At 41.6% G+C, this 23,388-nt stretch overlaps 1 protein-coding gene across 2 annotated transcripts in view; it reads left to right on the forward strand.

The window, feature by feature from the left end:
• Positions 1-6,227: 6,227 nt before the first annotated feature.
• SUMF1 (sulfatase modifying factor 1) overlaps positions 6,228-23,388 on the forward strand; it is a 32,793-nt gene continuing 15,632 nt past the window's right edge. For both annotated transcript variants that reach the window (XM_082059994.1, XM_082059995.1), the window contains exons 1-4: positions 6,228-6,455; positions 8,983-9,156; positions 11,449-11,523; positions 22,489-22,571. In XM_082059994.1, coding sequence (XP_081916120.1) covers positions 6,240-6,455; positions 8,983-9,156; positions 11,449-11,523; positions 22,489-22,571 — 548 coding nt within the window. In that variant the 5' untranslated portion in view covers positions 6,228-6,239. The remainder of the gene's footprint in view (positions 6,456-8,982; positions 9,157-11,448; positions 11,524-22,488; positions 22,572-23,388) is intronic.

Genomic DNA, 23,388 nt, shown 5'->3' on the forward strand with positions numbered 1-23,388 from the left:
ACATGGTTACTGCGCTCCGAGCTCGCCGCCGCGCCTTATATAGAGCCGCGGGGCTCTCTGGGTAACGCAGTCCTGGCGGCACCGCACGCCGCGGGGAAGGGCCCCGCGGGACTACAACTCCCGGCGTGCACCGCGCCGCGCCCCGAGCCACCGCCAGGGCGACCCCCGGAACGGGGTCGGTGCTGCGGGCTCCACGGGCAGCCGGGACTCTGACAGGTCTGCGCGTTCGACACGTCCTAAGTTTTGGGGCCTCGACACTGTATTTCGTCTTGGGGGGGCTTTGCACAGAGCCCTGGCATCGGGAGACGGCTCCTGAAGCGCCCACCTGCCGTCGAGGAGCAGCGGGATGCACCGGCACAGCCTTGCCAGCAACACAGACTTCAAGAAAATAAGCCAGGGAATATAAATACTTAGTAAACGCAGCTCTTAGCACTGTTTGGAAAATCCAAGATAGTGGAGAGATCACGCTTAAACCCTTGCGCTCAGATAGAAGGAATTGAGATTTCACAGGGTTGTTTACACACCCGGCTTTCGCTTCTGGGGTAATTCAATTAATTACTGGAAGATAAGAGCCTGAGAACGGTCAGCTGTGCGGAAGCGCGGTCATGTGGGGTAAACCGGCTATTTTGCAGAAGAACAGTTTAAAACTTTGAAAGTAGTGAGTTTTACTAAACCAAGTAAAAAATCTCTTCAGTAAGACTATCTGGCACAGGGATGCTGCTAACGTTAAAGCTTGTCTACTGACCAACAAAACAATTTAAGCCAGAATGACCAGCAGTGACAAAAAAAAAAAAAAAAGTAGTAATATTTCCTTTTATTTTTTTACATTATGCAATTATTTGTCCTTAAAATATTAGTCAAGGTATATAGTCCACAATAATACAGTAATTTTTATGCCCTCTGTAGGGCACACTGGCAGTACCGCAGCACAAAGTGCCTTGCAGAGGTGGATGAGATGTTTGTGCTGCAGAACTGCTGTATCACTTTAATTGGCACAAGGTGAAGAAAACATTTCCCTCCTCTCCCTTCCACCCGCACCTACTCACTGCCTCAGAGAACGGGCAGGACACGGTGTGTCACGGCTGCTGCCGCACTCAGGGCTTGTCTTACCTCTACAGCGAACCTGCTGAGGAAAGGGAGTAAGTCCAGATCAACAAGTGTTCCGATTCACAGCAACCTACCACTTCATGGTTCTTCATTAAAAAGTAACATCAGAGGAGTTGCAGTTATGGCTATCAAGCAAGAATACATAGAAGTTGAAGTCCATGACTTAGGAACTCAAGCGAAGGTCAGTGCCTAGAGTTCTCTGATGGCTGCAACACTACAAGCCATTACTCATCAAAAATTTGGCAGAGTAATGTTGCTTAATATCATTAGGTAATCCTAATGAATTCTCATGTAATCAAATCTAATCTCTGGATGAGTTCAGGAGGCTGAGGCTAGAACGTCTGGTGCACTTGGGCAGTGATATAAGGACTGTCACTAGAGCCAGTGGCAAAGAGCTTTGCCCACTGAACACCTTTAGTGGTTACACCAGCAGTATGCCTTGAAATATCTTCATTAATGAGTGCTGCAGAAGAGCAGCAGCAGTATGATAGAAATTGCATTTAAAGTAAGCCATGGTCCAGGGGGATTTCCCAGATTTGCTCTGGGTCTTGGTCAGTTCTTCAAAGGCTGTGGAGGTTGTGCTACTGAGGGCCCTTCAGCCAAAAATACTAAGTACTGCAAAGAACTTGCTGGATTTGAAGGGCTGCTGGCAAAGACAAGACAATCATGAAAATTTCTGAAAGTGGAAAATGTTTCCATTTCTCTTAAGAACTTGCTTTGGGATGCTGCTGCAAGCACAGTGAGTTCATAAGATTCCCATAATCTTATAGCTTTAAGAAGAGAGAAAATGGTAGGGCAGTCAGCAAATGAAAAAAATTCACACTCAGAAGTACCATAGAGTTATTCTCTTAAAGTAACTGTGTCATTGATAATGTGAACTACAGCAGGTAGCCCCCAAGATAGTGAATAGAGTCTGATTTGCTCAGTAAGCAAACAAGAAGTTGGGCTTAGATCACAAACAGATACCCAAAGAGGGTCTAAGGAATGAGAACTGTTCAAGAGTTCGGAGAGGAAATAGCAAACACAGTGCTACTTGGTAGATATCACTTGAGTTTTTAGAGTGCTATAATACAGATGTTTTGCCCATTCACATATCTGATTTTATTCAAAGGAAAACACTTTGCAAGAGAGGGGTTTTTTTGCTATTGGAGAACTCTGTTCTTTTTCTCCTTTTTGAAGCTTATTCTGGTCCATCACTACCTTATTTGTAGCAATTACGTGAATTCAACATTGATGAAATATGCTAGGATGAAGTTTGAAGCCTTATGTGCCAAGAGTAAGAACAATATTATTCTGTTTTATGCTGCCAGATTTGCAATTAACTGTTGACTTTTCTGGACCATTTTGGACAGAAATCAGTCCAGCCTGCTGGGTGCATTTGCATGCGTTTTTTGCCTCTGCTGTTGGTTCCACACAAGCAGCAACCCTGGAAGAAAAAGGAGAAGATATTCTGGGCAGCCACCAGGACTCTGAAAATCAAACTGTCCAATCTTCCTCGTGGCTGGTCTTCATGATGCTGTAGCTGATCACAAAGGCTCCCCATCGTTGTCAGAGCTGTCCATGCCAACTCTGCAGCACTAGGAGATGAAAAGCACCACTAACAACAGAGACAAATGCTAGGCAACCTCTCAGCTTTTCAGCTAAGTGCTTAAGTGTCTCTCATCTCTATAATATTTTAGTAAGAGTGAAATCAGTGTCTTAATCCTGAAGCATGGTATACTCAGTGTGAGGGAAGAGAGTAATTAAACCCTCTGTGGAAGAGATTAGCTGCTCATGAACAAATTACTTAGAAGCACAAATATGATCAATAAATGACACCAGCAAAAGTTCTCAGAAGTTCTCAGAAATACACACTGGAAGCTGGATGTTGCTCAGAAGCAAACTGTAATTGTAATTATTTCATCTAGCCTCCTGAGATAATAAGGAACATAAACCTTCCTGATGGAAGTACAGCAATGATGCAAAGAAGAATTATAGAAAAATGAGCAATGAGAATGAATGGGCAAGATACACCAGAGAACTGTCCCAGCTCACTGAAAATCAGCTGATTTTCCTAGATTCCATCATGACGCAGCCAGAATCCCAAGGCTTTAATATGGGGAAGTTATCCTGGCAGACTGTTTTCAGTTCTAGAAGACTGCAGAGTTTGGATACCTAGATTCAGCTGTAATTTCTGTAAATTGCATTGGAAATCTGGAAGGAGAAAATAAGCAATATCTATTTTGCATTTTCATAGAGATTCTATGAAGATCACTGTTTCAACATAAAAGGCACATTTACATTTTCCGAACCCGAAGCAGCCAGGGTTGATTTTATAATTAAATTTGTATTCATTTGTTTTTCTGCACTCTGTTGCTTTTCTAAGTACGTCACAGGGCAAAAGGGACTAATGGTGAATAATTGAAATGCATCCTTGTGAAGACTCCCAGCACTGTCATTTTGCATACAGTAAAATTTCATACAGCAAATACAGTTGAGTAGTGTTCCTTTCCAGTATTAATACCAAACAAACCCTCCTTTAGTATGGTCATGCTTCTTTCTGCTGCACAGTCCTAATCTTTATATATACATTAAGTATTTGCATTAATATCCCACAGAATGAGTAGAGATTTATTTGAACATAGTGGAAAAATCCAGAAGAAAATCCATTCTGCTGAAAGTCCTGAACAGAAGCTTCCACACAAAGTAAAGATTTACATGACAGAGCAACAAAATCTTCAACAGCTACAGTGAAGTACAGGAAAAATTAAGAAAACAGGGCATTAGCAGTTCCCTGATGCAGAAGGTATTGACAGCTCTGGATTGAGACAGCTGATCACCAGCTGCCTTAGGCTTTGTGCTTTGGCTGTGCAAGGAATCAGGGGAAACACAAAAGCAGTGCACCCTTTCTGCCTGTGAATGAGATGGCAGGACTTTGGATTTTTGTCACACAAGAAAGCCAGCGGGTGCACCTGCTGCTCCCCAGCTCCTTAGCAGGGGGACAGTGAGCAGGAAGAGCCTTTACTCTGATCACAGAGTCCCAGACAGGCGAGCTGGCACAGAGGGAAGTAGTCATTTGCTTCTTGCTACTAACAGCAGATTGCTACCTCTCCCAAGGGCAAAGTAGGAGGCTGTTGTGCCTCTATAATGTATGCTTCCATTCCTGACCTGCTTGGCTTGTACACTATCATGTTGCCACTTACCTGGCTTGTGACACACAGCTTATCAGTCACTTGCCCTGAAAAGTTCTGTATAAAACCCCAAAACTGCAGTAATGGGATTTGATATTCACTTAGAAAGAAAAGCAGGTTTCTCTCTTTTCCCCTTGAGTGATATTTTCCACCCTTCCATGATGATGTTTTTGCCATGAAGACTGGTTGTGTCATACTTAGTAAAATCCATTTTTAAGCACGAAAAATCCAAATCCCAGGACAGAAGTGCCCAAAGAATTTACCATTTATTTGTTTTTTCCTAAGCCCTTATTCTCAAATGACACTGAGTTGCATCATCACCCATTAATATAGATGAGGGTACTCTTAGGAGGAAGGCATGCACACCCTCTTACATTACATACCGCTACTGAATACAGTCAAAGGTGTAAGCACTTACTTTTTGGGCCTTAGAACTGCACCTTGTATGTCTCTGACATTACGCTATCTACATGCTGTTCGCGGTCCTTCAGCTGCAGTTTTGCTGCAGCAATTTGCTGCAAAAGAGAAACAAAGTGCTTATAACATCCATAGATATTAATGATGCGCTCAGCTAGGGACCGAGGCCTCAAGAACACTTTTGATGGTGCAAGTTACTAGCAATGATTACCAAGAGAGTTTACAAAAGGGCCAGTCCTCCTTTCTGCTGAGCAATACCTACACAATTGGAACTTCTCCTTACTAAAAATATTTCTGAATAACATAATCTGTCAATTACAATGACCTCTACTTGCAGTTCCTGACATCTCAGTGTGGGAAAACTTAAAGGCAGTGTCTGCATTTCCCTATTTTTTTCCTGTGGAGGTGTAATGAGCAGTAAACAACTGTGCTAAAGGATTATATTGATGGATAATTAAGAAGTTATTTTCAGGAACACAGACCTATCTGCATTCATTTCACGATCAGATTTTTCTCAATAATGTTAACTGTGACAAGTACTAAACACACATCTTGAATAAACTTGAATACCATATACACGAAATACATAGAATTAGAGAATTGTTTTGGTTGGAAAGGCCATTTAAGGTCATTGAGTCCAGCTGTTAACCTCACACTGCTGAGTCCACCTCTCAACCATGGCCCTGAGAACCTCATCCACACATCTTTTAAACATCTCCGGGGATGGTGATTCAACCACTTCCCTGGGCAGCCTGTTCCAATGCTTGACAACCCTTTCCATGAAGAAGTTTTTTCCAATATCCAACCTAAACATCTCCTGGGCAACTTGAGGCCATTTCCTCTTGTCCTATCACTTGCTACTTAAGAGAACAGACTAATCCCCTCCATGCTACAACCTCCTTTCAGGTGGCTGTAGACAGCGATAAGGTCTCCCCTCAGCCTCACTTTTCTCCAGGCTGAACAGTCCCAGTTCCCTCAGCCGCTCCTCATAAAACTTGTTCTCCAGACCCTTCACCAAGTAGCACTGGGTACAGTGTCTTTGCAAAAGCACAGGTCTGTGGGCTGCATTTAGGCTGTTTGCTTCAACATCCAGTTATTTTAGACAACAGAAAGGCAAACTTCAAACCTGAATAAACAGAGGCTGGGGGCAGCAGAGCCGCCCTCCCGGGCTGTACGTGCCGGGGACGCGCCCCCCGAACTCCCTGACCGCCCCTCTCCCTCCTCACAGCCTCTCGGACCTGTCCCGCTCTACGAGCGCTCGTGCGCTCCGCGCGCTGCCACACCCGCGCGAGCCCGCCCGGCCACGCACCGCCGCTCTGGCCGAACCTCCCGGGGCACCTGCCGGCGGGTCCCGGGGGACCCGACCAGGCGGCAACACCCCGGCTTCCCCAGAGGTGCGCGAACAGCCTTCCCGTGGTGAGAGCAGTGCCAAGAGAACTAGCCGGCCACACAGCACCAGCCCAAATACCCGCCGGGCGGCGGCGCTGCCCCTTTAAGGAGCAGCTCGTCACCTGACCGCGGGCGGCACGTGGTGCCTCCGCCAATATGGCTGCGCCCGCAGCAGCCTCTGTGTGGCTGTCCTGCTGCCTTCTTCTGGGGCTGGCAGTGGCCGCCGGGGCAGCTGAGGAGGCAGCTCTCGGCGGAGACTGCGGGTGCAGCGCTAACCGGCGTGGCAGCGGTGGCGCCGGCGGCGCCGGACGGGAGGCGGCCGCTCGGCGGTACTCGGCGGCGGGCGGTGACCGGAGCGCTGGGCGCGGGCCGGTGAGCGACGGGACGCGCGCGTGCTGCCCCGCGAGGCGGGTGTCGCCGCGCCCTGAGGCGGGGAGCGAGAGGGAGCCCGGGGCCAGCAGGACGGAGCCGGCGTCTGTCTAAAAACCCCAATTAAAGCCGCTTCGCAGTCATCGTGGGCCGAGCTCCTGAGAGCCGCGGCTTGGGCGGGGGTGCTTTGGCCGGTCCCGCCTCGCTTGGCCTCAGAGAGCCCCGGTGTCACCCGGGCAGCTTGGCAGAGAGGAAGGAAGTGGTGCAACTTTGTACCACGTTGTCATTCCCTGAGTCCTAAAAAATGTAAGCAAATTTATCCTGAAGCCCTTTTATGGATTCAGTTAAAGACTATCTATAAGTGCTTAGAAATTTTTTTTAGTGGAGAGAAAGATATGAGGATGCAGTTAGCTTCAAATGTGGTTAGTTCAAAGGAAAAAATATATATATATTTGTAGCGCTTCTTACGTGCCTTTTGCAAGTTGTGTGAATTTTAAGTGTCACTGGGAGAGAGTGAAGCCAAACAAGAGCTCTATAGTGGAGAAGTGACAATGGAATTGGGTATGTAAGGTTATGTCAAATACTCTAGATTCTCTTAACAACAGGGAGAGGGGCTGGATGGTTGATATAAACATAAGTAACAGTAAACTGCAGAAACTGGAAAGTAACTAATGATTCTTTTTGACTTTCTGGTTCATGAGTCATTGTGGGCATCCATATAAACTGTTTTGGTTAATGCACCTAACTTTATTAAGAGAATCTTGTAAAGTAAGAAAAAAAAAAACCAAACCAAAATTCCAACTGTAGAAGAAACGAGGTTCTATAATCTAGGCCATGCTGCAAACTGGCTGCATGTCTAAAGTCCAAAGTTCATGTTTGGTTCTGTGAATCCACCTCTTCATTTAAATAATGTTACATTAGTTCACATTTTTTAAAACCCTGTTTCTGCAGTTTGGCTTCTTTTAATATGTTGTGTACTGTCTTGTTCCGCAACATGTATATGGAATTTTGTTTGAACTCTTATACATCTAAAACCCAGGCTTCTTTTTCTGTCAGAACTTAAACTATACTTTTGGAGTAGTGTTAGAATTCTTCTACCTTGTAAACTCCTTTCTTAGTGAATATTTCTGTTATTAGAGTTGAATTTCCTGCATACCAAGCATCAGGATCTTGCAAAAAATGCTGCTGTCTCTTAGAACTGACTTTGCTCATTTTAGGTTCTGTTACTGGTCCACTCGCTTGAATTCCTTGTAAGAGTAGCATGTGATCACGGATCTCTGCCAGGGTATGTCCTGGTGCAATGAGATATGCCAGATTATTTTCCACAGTGGATGCCTGTCAGTACTGGCTTTTTTGGGGGCTCACCCACTCCCAGCCTCTGGACATTGCCGGAGGAGGAATGAGGTAGCTGAATTCAGTGTGAGTTAAGGGGTGAAGGTAGCTTAGGAATGCTGAAAAGAGAGGGAGTGGGACTTTTCTTCCCCGATTCTTTCACTTGTCGACGAGTTGGGTAACTTTTTGGCAGGCTAACTCTTGGATAGTGTTAGCCCTTAAAATCTTCCCAATGGACAGGTCATGTTCTACATAGCTGGAGCTGTCATTCTGCATTCCAGCACAGGCTTCTGAGTCAGGAACACAGGTGCTCTTGTTTTTGGATGAGGGGTGTGTTGCTTGTTCTGTAGTCTTTAGAGGGCTCTCAGGAAACATCTGAAGAGGCATAACAAAACCTCTGGAACCTTTGTCTTCTTGGAAAGAGCCCACTAAAGCTGAGGAAAATGTGGTTTGTTTCTCTGGAAACTGGCTGAGGCCTTAAAGTGAAAAAATCGTATTGAAATAGCTAAAGTGTTATTCTGTCATTCATCCTTTACTTCTGAAGCCTGAGACTGTTGCCCAAGGCTGGTCTTGCAGAGGAGTGGAATATAACCAACCTGACAGTTTATCTTATCTCTGGCACACAGAGGTGCAGGTGCTGTGTCTACCTGTCAGTGAGCAGTGTGGTTGGTAATACAGTGCTGCACGTGCCTGTTATTAAATAAAAACCCATGTGTACTTAGTATGTAAACAAGTGCAGGCTTATCCACAAAACAACACTTACAGTTTCCTAATCTCCAGATTCTCCATTGATGCATCAAGCCTTCCTAGGAATAGAGTGAAATGCTGAAATTCCTCATCTAAAAATGAGTAGAAAGGGCTCTGGATTGTTTCTTGGCTCTTAGGTACAGAAGGAGAACAGGTTTTTACTTGTTAGAGCACAAGCATTACTCTCAGTAAAAGTTCTGAATTACCCAGACTTCATTTAGAAAGAGCTACAAATGGGGGTTTTATTTTCAATTCAAGCTCTACTTGCTAATTTTTCCAAGCAGGTGATGATCGAGATGCCACCATTGCTGTTTTGTTGTGCTGTTTTTGTCAGTGAAATGCTGCTCAGAGGAAAAGCACCTCCAAAGATGAGGTGGAGGAGGAGTAAGGCAATAAAAGACTTTTTAGTCTTTCATTTTCATAATCTTTTGGGTGTTTTTTTTCTCTGCAGATGGTTGTTATTCCAGGAGGAGTGTTCACAATGGGCACTGATGAGCCTGCAATACAGCAAGATGGAGAGTGGCCTGGTAGAAAAGTCCATGTTAACAGTTTCTACATGGATCGTTATGAGGTCAGCAATGAGGACTTTGAGAGATTTGTGAATTCTACTGGGTATGTTACTGAGGTAAGGCAGAAGGGTAAACAGTCTCCTGTCATCTTTCTTTGTATTGGCAAAATCCCTGTTAAAAATGTAAGTTTTTTTTTTTTTTTTTCTTTTTCCTTGGTCTTGTTTTTGGAAGGACATCACAATGCTTGTTGGGATTTGTATACTAGGATATTTCTGGTGCAAGTAGTGGAGAGATGAAATTGTCTTGCCTTGCTGCCTGGGGTGTGAAAGGGCATTTGAATACTATTACATTTAGTGGGTGCCTTGATATTGGAATTAATGTCTTCCCTGCAGTATGACTGAGGCAGCCTGGGTGAAGCTGAGAGATGGCTGAAGATGTCTGTGCAGGTGTTTGTTGTTGTTGATTTTTGTTGTCATTGTTGTTTTCACCTTTGGGTCCTAGAGCATCTTTTTTACCAGCATAACTATGTTGTTAGATTTCCCTTATTTCAGGGAAACAGGGGAGAAGGGATTTAAAAAAATGTGATAGCTGAGGACTCTGCAGGCTAGTTCAGTGCAGCTGCATCTAATGAGCTGAGCAATAGAAAGACCTGCTGTCTAAAGAAGATTTAATAGCAAGTATAATAATAGCTTTGTGCATGTTACTGGGAACAATGGCCTAAGAAAGATTATGCTAAGGTTCTTCCAAGAAGGAAGCTACCTGTGCATAAGGCTCTGATCTTTCCTGACAGTTGACTGTTCCTACGCAACTTTTAGAAAACCGTGACAGGCCTTTTAAGCAAATAAAAGCTTTGGTAATGATCAGGTCTCAAATGAGGCACTTTGCTGAATTCATTTGATAAACTGGTTCACATTTGGAAGACAGGATCCTTCTGGTTGGATGAAGGGCTTCTTTTAGCTACGGCACTGTTTCTATTTTGAAGTTCTTGGTAATTATGAAACAAATGTGCCTAACAATATTGAGTTTGAACAGGACTTACTTGCTGCAGACTGGCTTCTAGAATGAGCACATGTGCAGTGGTGTTTGACTGGAGCATTGCATCAGATGGAGTCTGGTTCAGACAGCTGGCTGCTCTGCTTACCCCTTTTCCCTTCCCCCCTCACACAGGGCCCCCTTTTATGCTGGATGTGGAAAAATAAACTCAGAGTAAACAGCAGTGATTTTGCAGGGTTGTTTGTTTTGTTTTGTTTTTTTGGCATGTGGCTGAGTTGGTTTTTGTGTATTTAAATAATGTCCACATTGCTTACTGTGGGTAAACAGAGCCAGCCTACTTATTGGTTTTCTTTTCTTATGGACTAGACTGAACTTCATTGGCAGTTGAAACCTGAAAGTAAATAGAAAAGCTGAATAGAAAAAAATCTCGAGATGTACAGCTATCTTGTTGAACCAAAAGTATTTTATTTTTTAACAAACTTGAAAAAAAAGAGCCCTTGGTGGTGGCTGTCAGACTGAAATCTGGGGTCATTTAGGTGATGAACTTGTTTGCCACTGTGTGGGTCTTTCAGATTGGGCAAGTGAGATAAAATAAGTATTTTTTTTCTTCTCTTTTTTTCTTCTCAGTTTCTGAAACTCAATGTATAAAGATCATGGTCATATGCTAAAATTTCTTGCAATTTGGGTGGTGAGTGGGATCTTTCTTGCAAACTGTGCTGCTTGGAAAGTTCTGAGCATGCAGAAGGAGCTCAATGGTGATTATTCTTAGCCTTTGAATGCCTGTAATGAAATGAAGAAATTGAGAAGGGCACGTGTTGAATTCTGATAGGACATTTTGACTTCCCTTGAGTGTTAATTCACTTAGTCTACCAAGGAAAAAAAACCCCTATATTAATATCATGTACTGTGATTCATTGAAATGATTTGCATTTTCTGTTTCTTTTTGCTTTATACAATGCTAGATATAATGATTAGGTTACTTTTAACTCTTCTACTCTAACAGCACTTTAAAACATGGTGCTTGTGATGATGAGGCCGTAAGTGACAAGGCTTAAGTCTCTTCTTGTGATTCCCAAAGAAAAGAATAAGAAAAATTAAATATGCCCTAAATGTTAGATTATTGACTGTAGCATTTTAAAGCAGTTTGGGACAATTGGAACTGCATTTTTAATTATAGAAGTAAAAACATTTGCAGAAGCTCTGTGAGCTGCCATCTGCCCAGTGGCTGTTGAAGAACAATGACATCCAGAGATAAGATATGTTCTCATCCATTCCAAAATAGCTTCCTTGAAAGAGAACTCTAAATTACTGTTAGAATTTCCTTATCCCTGATAAGATAAAACTGTAAATATGAGTGGCATTTGAAAGATAACATTACTTTGATAATGTGGTTTGCTCTTTTTTTATTTCTACAGGCAGAAAAATTTGGTGATTCCTTTGTGTTTGAGGGAATGCTGAGTGAAGAAGTGAAGGCTGAAATCCACCAGGCAGTGAGTAACACAGCAGGGTAAAACTTACTTAGCAGTCACTGGGATAGGTGTGTTAGCAGTTGTGATAGTAATATCTAAATTGTGGGATGTTCCCAAAGCCATGTACAAAAATGGGGTTTCTGGAGGAGTGTTTTGCCTAGAATAACAGACTTCTTCAAGTGTGGAGGATTTGTGGTCTATTATGTTTTTTGGTGTGTTTGGGGGTGGGTTTTTTTTAAATACCCAACAACAACAACACAGGTAAAAAAAATACACACACCCCCAACCAACCAACCAAACAAAATCAGAAAATCTGCTCCTGATTGGCAAAAGTTAGTATCAACTCCTTTTTGTCTCTTTTTTGCCTCGTAAATGAGAGATATTTAGGACTGTAGTAAGTGGTGCAGATATAAGGCTTTTTATTTGCATTATGTGTTAACACAGTGGTGTTTCAGAAATTCAGATGTCAGTAGTGGCTCCATGGAGTGATGTGTGTGGCTTCTCCAAACCTTCTAGGTCATTATGTGTTGTGAATGGCAAAAATGTGAGGTGTTGTTTCCTGCTGCACGGGAACGAAGATTACAAGAATAGTTTATCTTTGAATTCAGGACTAGCCTATGTGTATTGTAAGATATAAGGCAACTAAATTGGACTTGCCAAATACTAGCATCACTGATACTGAACATAGGATGAGCCCATCTGCATTTATTCTATCTTCACAACAGAAAATTCAGCCATTGGTATTAGAGAAATTCTTTTTTCTGCCCTAGTTCTGTGATGCAGAAATCCCTAAATCAGGCGCTCTGTTTTAAAACAAACAAAACAAACTCTGAGAATGCTGGTGTAAGCTCTTGGCTATTTGTATAAAACCATACAGAGTGTTGGGAGCCAGTTTCCTGGGTGTGTCAGCTAAATTTTCAAGTGTTGGCTGTAATGCTAACAGAACAAGTATTATACCAGAGAGCTGGAATGGAGCCTCAACTGGTCTTTTTGGCTGCTTCTTTATGAAGGTTTTCTGTATTTGCTAAAAGTAAACTTAAGGACCCTGTCCTTTTGCCGTGTTTATAATAATTTATTATTAGGTCATTTTGCTAATTACTGGCATGCAGAGCATTGTCAGTATAGGCAAAAAAGATTGTACTAATTATTTTGGTAAAGTGATCTGGAGAATAGTGACTGTCTGCCTTGTAGTTTGGCACTTCTTAACTTTATGCTGATGCTGTGGACAAACTTATGTTCTAAAACATAATATTGTGAGGAGGTGAAAATGAAACTACAAGCTGGTTGTTTTCCTCCTTTCTTCCTGCCCCCTCACCAGCTACAAATCATGAAATCAGACTTTTTAGCAAGGACCTTCTGCCTGCAAGGAGATGTCAGAAGGCAGCTCACAGGGAGAGCTGGAAATAGAACTCTCATGTCTGAAGATATAGCATAGAATTTTATCTGTATATATTTCTGCTTCTCAAAACTGTGTCGTTTTGTTGTTCTAGTATACATTTTCTGTGAGAGGTTATACATGTTGAGAGTACTGTGCAGACCTTAGTTGTTTTGAGGGTCTTTGGTTTTTGTGACAGTGCAGTTTGCAGGCTAGAACAAGTGGTGTTGGACCTAACTAATAAAATGCATTATCAATTTTCTATAGATTGTGCTTTCAAGAAACACATTTCTATAGACAACTTGCAAGAAACTTATTGCTAAAAGGCAGAAGCATCCCAACTATGGGGTAGGGACTCTTAAGAGTTCTGCAAAAGCAAAGTCTTCCTAGGGATCTGCAAGCTTAGATTAAACAACAGAAAATAAAAGCTAGCTTCTTGTTACAATGCCCAAAATGTTTAAAATCTACTAGTGTTTGCTGTGGAAAAATGTGAAAAGAATCTAATAGTATTCAATTACTTTTTTTTTTTTTAAGCGAGCATATATTAAAACTTGGCTACTGCAGTGTAACCATTCAAATGTAATCAGAAAAAATGTAAATTGGCTGAGGTTGGCTTGTATCAGCAGATTGTAATGATCAGCAATAGAGAAGATTATGGCTTTTTTCTCAAAGTATACCTTAGTCAACTAATATTTTAGCTCATGGTATGTACTTCTCAAATTTTAACTATGACTGTGAAAAGCAGTGTGATACTGACACTGAAAATCCCTCCACCAAACAGATGGGAGAGAAGACTGGATTATTACTTTGCCTTGGTGGCTCAGGCGTGTTTTGGTAAGGCTTTTCTCCAGTTGAGACACAAGAGTGCTATATGCAGATGTGAATATAAGGGAACAGCAACAGGCGTGTGTATTTTGGAAGGAGTATTTTATATGCTGTGAAAAAAATGGGGAAAGGTGGCAGGGAAGATACTGAACCAAATGATGTGTAACAGTACTTATACGTAATGAGGTGCTTTGTGTCTTTTGGGGAGTACCTTTGGGGTTTGCTCTATTTGGCTGCTTTGGCATCTCCAGTTCTTAAACTGGACAAATTTATTATGGGACCTGAGAGGAAGCAGACAGCCAAATCAGAACAGAGGTGGGGCTGGCAAAAGCAAATGCAGGAGCAAACCAACTTAGCACACAGAATAATTGTTGGAGCTTTGGGTGTGTGTTTCCTGGAGGTGAGGTGGTCTCCTAGATAGCCTCTGCTTCAGGAATGTAGGTGGGACCTAACCCTGCTCTGGAAGGGAAGCACTAAAAAGGGGTGTAGCAGCCAGTAATTGAAATGTTCTACATGGGAACTCAAGTTTAAGTTTTGGCCTCTAAGTTCGCAATGGTAGCATGGCAGAGAGTGAAAATTTAGCACTATAACAGATGAGGGTATTAATGATAGAATTGGCAAGGACTTTTCAAATAGAAAGGGATTTTCTAAGGTGAGGGTAGAAGGTCCTTTGAAATCAAAAGGTGGTGTGTGAGCTTAACAAGTTTTCATAGCTTCGCCTATTAAAATCAGTTCTCAGCCTTGCAGATTAAAACCAGCTACTAATTCCTGCGTCTGTTACAGCTATTAAGTTATGGCTTGTCTTGGATACTTGGCCTTTGGTTTAGATGTCATAGATAAAGCACTCAGCGATATACTGCCTTTTTTTTCCTCTTCTCTTTTGAGGGAATTTAAGGAAATGGAAAAAGCTCTGAATTTAGAGATTTTGCTATTCTTATTTTATTATGAAACTGTTTTCCTGCTCTTCTATCTCCCTGACTGAGTTGAGGATGAAGTAAAGGAGAAAATGCATGCTCGGTGTTATTAATCCATGGCATTGTAAAATGCCACTTATATGGCATTTTAATGTATCCCAGAGCAAAAAGCATGGGGATTGCATCTGTGAAATGAGAAGGTACTGAGGCGTACTTGCCAATGAGGGGATTTGAGAGCTCTTGCAAATAACTGCAAGAGTTTCACTTGCTGTGCAGCTACCATGAAAAAGGTAAACAGGATAGCACTTAGCGAGACACGAGTACAGTCAGATTTGCTCACTGGAGAGTAGTGGGAACATTTTTTTTCTTGGCTTGTGAAAGATAGCAAAATTAATTTCTGCTTCAAGGCCAGATAAACTCTGCAATGAAGAGACTGAAAGCATACAAATCTGAATACTTCATTAGTCTTTAGAAGGTATTGAATTTTTGGTCTGAGAATGCAATGAAGTTGGTTCATTGGCAGACTTGCGCAAATACTATTAGGGAGTTCTGGTCAATCTAGAACTACTGGATGCTGTTTTTTTTCTGTTTTGTATGGAAGCCTCTGCAGTGGCCTTGAGCTGTGCAATTTACTTTTAGATAGCAGTGCCTCTAGACTTTGAGTTAAAGGGTGTAGTCCCATTCTAAAAACAATTAAAACATTTTGCATTTCAAATGAGTATTTCAAGTTAGTAATGAAATGAGCCATGTTTGCAGGTAGCCGTGCTAGTGTTTGCAGTGGTTACTGTGTAGAATGTACCTTCTGACAGGATGGAATAATAACGTGCCTATTTGTGACTTGGGAGGAGAGCAGGTAGGTTACTGTATAGTTTGTGTGATATTGTTAAAATATCAACATAAGATGCATAAGTGGAAGTTGACAAATACTGCTACTTTTAGGGTAAATTTCAGCTCTACCACACTTGGCTTTTGCTTGTTCAGAGGCCTTTCTTGCAAACCCCAACTCTTCAGATATCCCATATAATTAGTGGGGAAGATGGAGCTGTTGAACTGTTAATCTGTCTTCTCATTATGTACTCGCACTGTTGGGACAAAGAGCAAAGTGCAGGAAGCATTTCTCACTGGGAGTTACCAGTAATGTTAGTCCATATTTATCAGCATGAACTGCAACTTTAAAGCAGGGCATTTCTTGTGCCTCAGCTGCAGATATATCTGTGTACACCTCTTTTTCTTAAAGCTCATATTCATTTGGTTATTGGAAAAAATGACTAACTTGAGTGCAGATGTTGGCTGAAAAATAGAGTTCCAGAGGTGGAACTCACCAGGAATATCAGTTCCTCAAAAGAAGCTTCTTTGCATTCCAAAACTTGCACTTAATGAATCTTACTGGATTTTAGCATCAAATATTTTTGGTTATTTTTCTTGGAGGATTGACACAACTGTGAAGTATTACACTGTTTTCATGAGATTCAATGACCTTTCCTTATGCAAAAGAAAAGGTCCCTTTTGTAAAGTGCTAGTTTCCAATTAACTCTGAAGTGTTTTCTTGAACTGATGACTTAAAATATATGTATTCTTATTCTATAAAGCTGCTGTATTTGTGCAGTACTGCAATTTCAAACTACTTTAAAATATTAGGACCTAACTGAAGGCAAACAATATCAGTATTCAAGATTAAACAAAACCCTTCTTGCTTTCATTTCTGAGCTAAAGAGGGAGACTAGAAACCTTAGAAATCAAGAATGAAAACAGATTCTTCTTTAAATAGAGCTTTTGGGGAGCTGTAACTTTTAAATGATGTAATAAAGAGCATGAGACTTGCTGTAGAATTGCAGAAGCTGGCAACATCAAGTATTTTCTTCTGGAAAAAAATACTCAACTTTCTACTTCTAAGCTGTTTCAGTGGGCTAAATTATTGATTTGGTGGAGACTTTTACAATCGTGTTTCAGTTCAGTTTATGTACATAATTATAGAAGGTTTATTCTTCTCTGCAGCATATTTCCAAGTACAAATATGAATTATAGCTGCATATGTAGATTATGGCTCCCTTATGCAGCTACTACGACAACCTTGATAACTGGCTGGGGGAGATCTAGTCTTTGTCTTGAGCCCTGAAGCAGCATTCAGTTCCACACTATTTACATTGCAGTGTCTCAGTGACTCGGTTACAGCTGTTTCAACTTAAACACAAGCCCGTTGCTATGGAGATGATGTGCTGCATAGAAATAGGTCATGTTCATCCCATTTCCAGTGTGCTGATAAAAAGGAGAAGCAGAGCTGCAGACTGGTGAAGGTGAGCACAGATTGTGCGTCTGCCAGAGGGCTTTTCCTTCCGTTTGGAAAATGGCTTTAAAATTAAGTGGGACCATTGCATGCCTCTGGCTTGTTTCAAACTGCCCGTCCTGGTTTGAGGGCTTCTGAATTTGACTGCGGAGCTGAGTCAGAGGGAGGCTAAGCTTTGTCTCTGCCCTCTGCCGATTTCCTGCTCTGACCCCGAGCAGAATTTCACGAATGCAGTGACAGCAGCCAGACAAAATGCTGCTTGGGTGAGCGTCAGCTGAGAGCTGGGCTGTGCGAGAGCAGCAGCCTGGAACAGCTGCTGCTCGCTGGTGCCTGGCAGTACTGCAGCGCTATCCCAGTGCTCGACTGATCCTTTCGTACCTGTACTGTGCTTTCCCTGGCAGCGCGCTCCTGAACTGCGGACGGAAGGATGTGCTGTAATGATAGTGCCTGGGAGGAGGCAGACAGATCTCTGCCCTGAGTCTTAGCAGGGGAAGAAGTTTTGAGAGTTGTTGGGAACATACACTAGTGCTACTTAGAAAAATAAGGTGAATTTACTTGTGACTGGGACCACGCCTAATGTGATCTCTTCGTGCTTTCTGAGGGGAAAATGACAGTGGCTCATTTGCTGCGTAGTAGTTTTTATTTCTTAAACTTCTTGCCCTTCTAAAAATGTTCTATTTTCTGTCTACCTGTTTCTTCAGTAGTTTTTCAGCTGATCAGGGTTTAGGATAAGGCTGAGAGGAGGAAAAATTGACGGGATTTATGTGCCTGTGCCTTACATGGATAAAATAAAACCTCATCCAAAAAGTACATTATTTACTGAATAACTAATTTTTTTCTTGTGTCCTAGCAATGACAGTGACCAGACCACTGGGTGTATTTCCCAGAGATAATGCTTCATACCTTCCCTCCTTCCAGCTGATGCATATGTTGCTTTTGTAGCCAAGAGGATGCTTTTGTAAAATAAAGAGGTTTAGTGCTTACCACAATCTGAATCAAACAACTGGTAACCTATTCAGTCAGCTTCTGAGACTGAAATGTGTGCATCTTTCTTTAATAACGCACCATTTAATAAAAGATTCTTGAAGTGTTTTCCAGACTTAGATTAACTTCATTCAGATCATCTCTTCAGACAGTTGACCACAATTGCTGAAGTTCTTACTCTGATAACTTTTGCTTCTTTCAGATGCTTATCTTGACCTAGTGTATGCAGGCCTTACTACATTAAAATAGCTTTATAATACTATAGCGCATAAAAAAAAAGATGTTTAGTGCTATGTGTCTGGACAACAGCATGAATATCTCATCAGGTTATGGGTCTGACTTAAGGTTAAAATCTACAGCTTTTTTATTTCAAGTGATTTGCTTTGTGTTAGTAATGGAATTAGAGCCAAGGTTAGCTACTCAGTTGAGTTTGGTTTTGGTAATTTGGAGCTAAAGTGGGGAGTTGTTTTGTTCTAACATGGCTAGCGCCATGTTAGGTGCACAAGTAATACAAATGTTTTAATGGTTATTGCTGGGGTTTCTTGGGTGCTTTTTTGGGTATGTTTTTAAGGGTATTCTTCTACTGATTTTGCAGTACTAGTGAGGGTGTAATGCTGACGATGCAACTGACTTTCCTGATATTCTTCTTTCACTTTTCAGTATATTTAGGAAGGAATTTTCAAGATATTTGTGAAGTAGTGTAAAAATCTTGAAATCACAAGTTGATGGAGCAATTAAAGTTGTCCCAGCCTACTTTGAAAAGAAAATTGAATACTTAAAACTTTGAATTTTATGCAGGCTGATAGTGGGAGTACAGCCTTCAGTTCTGCAAATGGCTTCATTTGAGTGGAAAACTTGTAGGTTGAAGTTAACTATTAGTATATCTACCCAGTATCATCATACCATGTTCTTATTTCTTCACAGCACTATGAGTCTGTGATAAGCAGAACAGCGAGTTCTTGAAGTTTAATCCTGGAGCAGAGAGCTGGATAATCCAAGTTTTCAGCTGTATGAGACCAAACCAGGCACTGAGCCGCTCTGCCTCGGGAATGTGCTCGCCTCCTAGGGCTGCATTTCCTTGGAGATGGAGGCGATTGTGTAATGTTTGCAGGGCAGCTGTGTTTAACCAGTTCTGTTACAAGCGATAGGCTATGCTGTAAAGAGTTAATCAAAATGAAGGAGATATTGTCCTCTAATTCAGTATCTCTTCAAGATCTACTCAGCAGCAGATGCTGCTATTTTTACAAAATGAATCTGTTGGCAGTCTACAGAACACATGTTTCGGGACTGAAGCATGAGAACGCTAAGCATTATGAAAGTACTAAGCTCATTAGTGGCAAGGGAGGGCTTTGCTGTATTAACTGTGATGTTGTAACATCTCTGTCTAATTAGCTCTCCTACTAATTAGATTTAGAGCAATTAAAAGCTTTAAAGACTTCTGAGAAGTTTTTTGAAAGTATTGTAAATTTCAGGTGCATGACTTTCTCATTGGAAGGAGCATCTTGGTGCATGCTCACTGATCTGAGTGGCAGACTTAGATAAGTTTCCAATTAATTATTGAAGGCTGTATGTAGTCTATCACCATTATCACTGTCCTAGTACTATATGTGTAACTTCTCTAAAGATCTGGGTGTTCTGCAAAGACTGGCAGCCATTTGGTGTTCGGCTCAGCAGAGCCAGAAAGAGAAGACGTGCACACATAGTGCTCTCATGTGGAGAGGCTGTATTTTTCTCAGTTTAAAATAAACCATTCTGATTGAAAGCATCTGCTTTTTCTTTTGCATAACAAAAATGTTTTCCAAAATTAAAGTCTTCTAAAGTGTCTTTGCCAGTCTCCTGCAGCGATTTTTTTTTTTTTTAATCTAAAACCCAGCAGTTTAATTTACAAAAATGTTTTGTGCTTAGAAACTTATCAGAATGAAATCTTACTTGTGATCTTTCAGACCCACAGAGAACCTTTAGCAAATGGTACTGAGGCTCTCTTATTTTTCCTAAAGAGCTGTAAAATTCTAACTTTGTATTTCTCTCCTATCTTGACTATAGATGAAAGGTTAAAGCTTGAAACATACAAGGAATTGGTTAAATCTGACTAGTTTTAAACCTATTGACTGTAGTATCTGTTTAGCAAGTTGGTCATTCTGAAGCTTTAGTGGTATGAGAGTTGAGCAGTAGTATCTCTCTGAATGGAGATCCCATCTTTGGGGTTGAACACTCAGTAACTGGTAACAGATGAACTACTTCTTGTGCTTTTTAGAAAAGAGTAGCGGCTCCGCTTATGGTGTTGTTGCCATTTTAGATACTGAGCCAGAATTAGGTGGTTGGTGTTGTTGATTTATGTGCTGGTCGTGCTAGGGAGATCAGAAAGCTGTATCTTTAAGAAATGTCATTACTTTAGTGTTATTCCTGGAAGGTACCATTTAGATGGAGAGCCATGGACAGAACCTCTCATTCATCAGCAAGCTGCTGAGAGCATCTTTATTTCTTTTGTACTTAACACCAATGTCTTCTCTCCTGGTTTTGGAAAAGAGCATCAGAAACCCATGTGCGGATGGCTCTGCAGCCTGGAGGAGTCCCACAGTGTGGCGAGGGGTCCCAGCGCTCCTGCCTAGAGCTCGCCAAGAGCTGGGGGCTCTTCAGCTGAGCTTAAGCCAACAACTCTGCAGCTTTAGCCCAGGGTTGCTATTGATTTAATGAGCTTTTAGGTAAGGTACCCAGATGTATGCTGTAGGCAAAAGCTATGTGTGATGATGGGAGGAGAGTGAAAAGGTATCACAGGAGCTGTTATAGCATTGACTGATCAGATACTTTAATACTTAAGCTACTATGTCTTTGTGTATTAGCAACACTTTCTTAGGCTCTTCAGTTTACTTTCCTACTAAAACACTCCAATGAAGGATCTGATGTATAGTTTGGACCACAGTTTTTCTTTAAAATTTATGTTTGTCGTAGATAATGTTTCTCTCACACAAATGTAATTACATGTTAAATGCTCATCACTGTGGAAGAATGCAGCTTCCTTCTAAGAGCTGCTGTTAGGATTGTCTGACCAGACTGACACTCAGTCTCCCGAGTACCAACTTTCAGTGACTTTTACTTTTGGACTTTCCTGTGAAGGATTTGGTGTGTTAAAGGATATCACTCTGGGCATAATTCCTACCTGTGTGTATAACACTTTAGAAAGTTGTTTTAGCAGCATGATGAAGAGAAATGAATATTCTACTTCTCTTGCTGTCTCTTTAGGGGAGCAAGCTGAGGGGCAGTAAAGAAGGCAGAAGTTGCTGGAGGTTGTTCTACAGACCAATATTAGAGGAGCATGTGGATCTCCTAGTCTAGGACTAACCAGCTGGTTGGTTGTTTAACTTCTGAAGCATTGGAGGCTTATTTACTTTGATTTTTGTTCATTATGGATATTATCTCTGTAATAGAAGTATTTCGGAAGCAAGCACTCAAGCTGCTGGCATAAACCCACTATTGATGGTTAGCGTAAGTGGGGTGTTTTGCCTCAATTTTCTGAAAGGGACCTGTTATTAAGATAAGTATTTCTACGTGAATGTGAATCAGAATAGCATAGTTAAACATGCTGTGCACTGACTGTCTCACCTTTGAAGTGAGCTTAATAGAAGAAATCTTTAATGAATGTATTTCAGAACCGAATTTGAGACTTTTGGTTAGAGAGAAGTACACAATGTCTGTTTTGTTGCAGAGTATTTTGTCTGCTTGATGTTACTCAGCAAACCAACTGTGGGGGAAAAACCCACAGCTTCACTTCCGTGGCTCTTCTGTCTCCACCTTCTGGAAGCTGGTAGCACTGATAGCAAGTAATTTAATATCACTTACTGAGTTAATTAACTGGAGAGCAAATGTGTTTCAAGATGCATGTTTTGACCCTAGTTAAAGGACGTCATCAAGGTTTTGTTTTAGTTATTCCAAAACACTGAGTCTAGGGAGCAAATAATTGAGATTAAAATTCTCTGCCTTTTTTTTTTTTTAATCATCTCTTCTGAATGTGTCAAAATAAAGTCAGGCAGGAGGTTTGCTGGTTTAACTGTACTGTGGGCACACTCTTGTAAAAGAGTTTAGTTAAACTGTAATGTTCCAGGTGACCTTTTCCATCCATTACCATCTGAATGTTCTTGGCATAGGTTTTCAGAGGTGAAGACCTATAACTGAGAATTTCTGAAAGGACAGTCTGATCCACCACAGGGAGTGTGCTGAAGGGTGTGCTTTCAAAGAGAATAAACTGTGCCTTGCATCAGACCTGCAGGTGAGAAAATGTAGAAGGGAAGGAGAGGCAGCCAGAGGACAGTAGTTCAGAAAAGGATGCTCAGGACTTGGTGTCCCTCTGGCTTGGTTTTTTGTTTGGTATTTTCTTTGTGCTCTCCCATACCTTGGGCTATTCCCTGTCTGGCAATATTGTAATGTAGATCAAATAGTCATCCTGGTTTTTCAGAGATGATTTGGAATGTAACAGGTCAGCTGGTTGCAGGCAGAGCTGTGAGTTGTGAGGAGAAGCTTTGTAGCTTGTTGTCACACCATAGTTTTTCACAATAGCCTTTAGCTGGGAATTTAAGTCCTCTTCCCTGGCCATTCTTGTCCCTTTGCAGGTTGCAGCTGCTCCCTGGTGGTTGCCTGTGAAGGGAGCCAACTGGAAGCACCCTGAGGGTCCTGACTCAAATATCTCCAACAGGTAAGCCATCAATGGCCATTCCATTATAACACACAGTGCTTGTAAATATACATGTAAACTTGGACCAGGAATGGAGACGCAAGAAATGGTTTTTGATTAGTAACCTGTTTGTTGCTGCTTCTGTGACTGTTTTCCCATCTTCTAGTGTGTTGCATGTGATATGCAGTGGTTGTTTGGTCAACAGCATAGTAGTATTTCAAAAAGGTCTGTAAGCAGTTTCCACCCAAGAAAAAAAAAGACCATACTGAAATGTGCCTCAGTGTGTTTTCTATTCACATTTATACATCAGCAGGGAAGCAGATTAGGTCTTTAGAGGATCAGCAACTTCAGAGCATCAGTGCAGGTCTGATTTTGTTGAGGAACACTAAACACTACCTGTGTGTGTACTCTCGGAGTCAATGCAGTGTGTCCTCCATCTGGGATTTGCAGGCCTATCTCTCTGGCAGAAGAAGACTGAAGAGTTTTGTGCTTTTTAATGTATTCCAAGTTTGTAGGCTGATTATGGCAGAATATCTGTCATGACCTTGTTATCTAGAAGCAGTAAAAAAAATCTGAAAACTTTATTTTTTTTCATAGCCTGTAGTGAGTGCCATGCTATGCTAGCATGAAACTTGCTGATCCATGTCTTTATACAATCTCTTTCGGTTCAGAAGCGGAATGAATTTTATACCTAGCAAATCAAAAAGCTTCATTTTTCTCTGCTGCTTTTTGTGGGTACTGCATAGCTAGCCCTGTTTTGCACGTGTCAAAAGCCATTATTGCAGTTAGGTATATTTCTGTGTGCTTACTTGGATGTAAATGTCGTGATTTCCCTTTT

The sequence above is a fragment of the Streptopelia decaocto genome (genome assembly GCF_964273445.1).
Source record: "Streptopelia decaocto genome assembly, chromosome: 8".
NCBI lineage: Eukaryota > Metazoa > Chordata > Aves > Columbiformes > Columbidae > Streptopelia > Streptopelia decaocto.